The sequence below is a fragment of the Elgaria multicarinata genome, chromosome 4 (genome assembly GCF_023053635.1).
Source record: "Elgaria multicarinata webbii isolate HBS135686 ecotype San Diego chromosome 4, rElgMul1.1.pri, whole genome shotgun sequence".
Lineage (NCBI taxonomy): Eukaryota > Metazoa > Chordata > Lepidosauria > Squamata > Anguidae > Elgaria > Elgaria multicarinata.
This window is the reverse complement of record NC_086174.1, coordinates 52,084,739-52,087,169: the sequence shown is the minus strand read 5'-3', so window position 1 is coordinate 52,087,169 and position 2,431 is coordinate 52,084,739. Positions and strand designations below refer to the sequence as shown.

At 45.8% G+C, this 2,431-nt stretch overlaps 1 protein-coding gene across 1 annotated transcript; it reads left to right on the top strand.

The window, feature by feature from the left end:
• Nucleotides 1-708: 708 nt before the first annotated feature.
• Nucleotides 709-1,459, top strand: EBPL (EBP like). The gene is given in 5 exon segments (XM_063125410.1): nt 709-1,129; nt 1,132-1,243; nt 1,245-1,309; nt 1,312-1,347; nt 1,350-1,459. Coding segments are annotated over 5 exon segments (744 nt in total).
• The last annotated feature ends 972 nt before the right edge of the window (nt 1,460-2,431 follow it).

Here is a 2,431-nt window from a genome sequence, read left to right as displayed (position 1 = left end):
CTTCAATTTACACAACTTAGGAAATACGCAATTTCCGGAGCTGCCATTGTTGCGCACAATGGAGGCTCTAGAGGAGGGTGGGTGACTTTGCAGCTTTGCCAGGCATTCACTGGAGCATGAAGAAGCTTGCATGGCTTGGTGGGTGTCCGATAGAGCCAGATGTGGGTGAATCCGTCTATTTCTGTCTGAACACATTGACACAGCTTTCAATTCCTTTGATTCTGTCATGCTTTTTTCTCCCTCTCCATCTCTGATGCGCTTGTGCAGAATGATGAATGCACACCCACGTACTTGAGGGGTTTCATCCAGAAACTGTCTTCCACAAAAGGAAGGAACATGAGAGGAAGGGTTCCACTTGCAGAAGTTCCCTCTGTCTGATTTTGGGGAATCTTTCTCCTCCACTGGGCTCCATCACACCAATGTTATAGCCCGCTGTCACTGTGTGTTGTATGCAAAGGACTCAGATGATGTCGTCCATGTCCTGCCCTGACCTTGTTCCCCCTCCCCCTTAGCACTGTTTTTTGATGCAGGGAAGTCTGGTTCTTTCGGTAAATCAAAAGGACAACGCGCTACCCTCAACATGTATTTTCATCCATCGTTTTCAATCTGATGTTCAGTGGGCTTGTTTTCAAGGGGTGGTATTGATGATGAAAGAGAGGGGGGGTCTTTTCTCCAGCGGGTGTTTTTAACACATGGGCATGGGTAGAGATGACATGTAATGGAAAAATGGCACCTGCTGACGATAGCAATGGGGCTTCTCCTTGGGGTCCGCGGCCTCCTTTGCTGCTGCTGGAGATGGCGACGGGTGATCAGCTCCAAGCCGAGGCAGTGGCTCCCCCTTGGTTGTTCAGCCAGGTGTCGGGAATGTTGTTGGCGCTGTGCACAGGCCAGCTTGGGCTGGGCTGGGTCTTGGGCCAGTGGCTGAGCCAATATACTGGGGCCTCCCAGGCAGATTGCTGGATCTTGAGCTGGCTTTGCTATGACATGCTGGTCCATGGCACTCTGGAAGGATCATTTGTTTACCTGTCTCTGACAGGAAATGTTGTAAAATCAGACAACATAATTGCTTCACTATAGAAGGAATATGGCAGAACAGATGCAAGTTGGCTATACTCTGATAGTACTATTGTCTCCTAGATGGTCTTTTAGCACTGATTCTGATTTATGCAATTCTTAAACAAAAACATTACCAATACTTCATGCAAATTACGTTGTGTATTTGTGAATTACATGGCGGATGGATGAAAAGAGTGGCTCCTTGGAAGCCCCAACTTAAACACCAGTAACTGGCTTTATCTATGGATCTATTGGGTATTTTTAATGGTATATGGCTAATTATCCCTGGATTTCATTAATGCAGTCTTGAATAGCACTCAATAAAATGCATCAAGAACTATCAAACAGCAAAAAAGTAAATGATCCAGACATTGTAATTATCCTGATAGTTGTAGAGACTTAGTGGAGAGCAGGATGCAGAGTGTCCTAGGATCCTTCCGCTTTCTCTGCCATGCTGTCCCCTTGCCTGGCACACTGCCATTGTACTTGGTGTGCTAGTATATGACCAGGCCAATTATGTCCAGCCAGGACCCTCCTGGAGTCCCATGCCTCACCTTCTACCATTTGCTGTCCCCTCAAACTCCTGGCATAGAAGTTGTTCCCAGGAACAGTGGAGCTGCACGCAGGGACATGGGAGAAATGTAGCCTTCTTGGGGAAATGCGATGTGTTCTTGAAATGACCAATTTTACTGAATCATTGGGAACAATTTTTATGAGCCATTCAAGTTATGTTATCTCAGGCCAAACCAAATGTCATGTGGGAGATCTGCAATTTAGCTACCTCAGTGTTTTTGTGTAATGAGGAGGGCTCTGTTAGCATACTCAGAGTTCCCATGATCATGAACCCTGCCTTAGGGTTTCCATTGTGGAAACTCTGCATGTGAGTTCAGCTGAATGTACTTACAGAACCCTCTTTGTAGTCAACATGCGAAGGTCTAACCCGAAGCCAAGCACAAGGAGATATAGTGGTTTTAATTGTATGTGTATATTGCATGTTTTTGTGGCTTTAATTTTTGTATATTGTTTTTAAGTGTATTATGTGAACTGCCCAGGGAGCTTCAGCTACGGGGTGGTATACAAATGCAATAAATAAAATAAATAAATATAAATTCCAATTCAAATCGTTTCCTCCTGCTGCTTCCTGGCTGCTGGGTTGAACGAAAGAATGGTTGTGCTTTCGTTCGTCCACCTTTGCTTCATGAGTTGCTTTGGGCAGGCAGGGAAGCAGGAGGGGGATGCATTGGTGACATTGTAGAGGTGGTGGGGGGAGTGGATTAATATCCACTGTGATATTAATCGATGGGTTTGGAAGCAACAAGGGAGAGGGCCTTTTCAGTGGTGGCCCCCCAATTATGGAATTATCTCCCCGATGAGG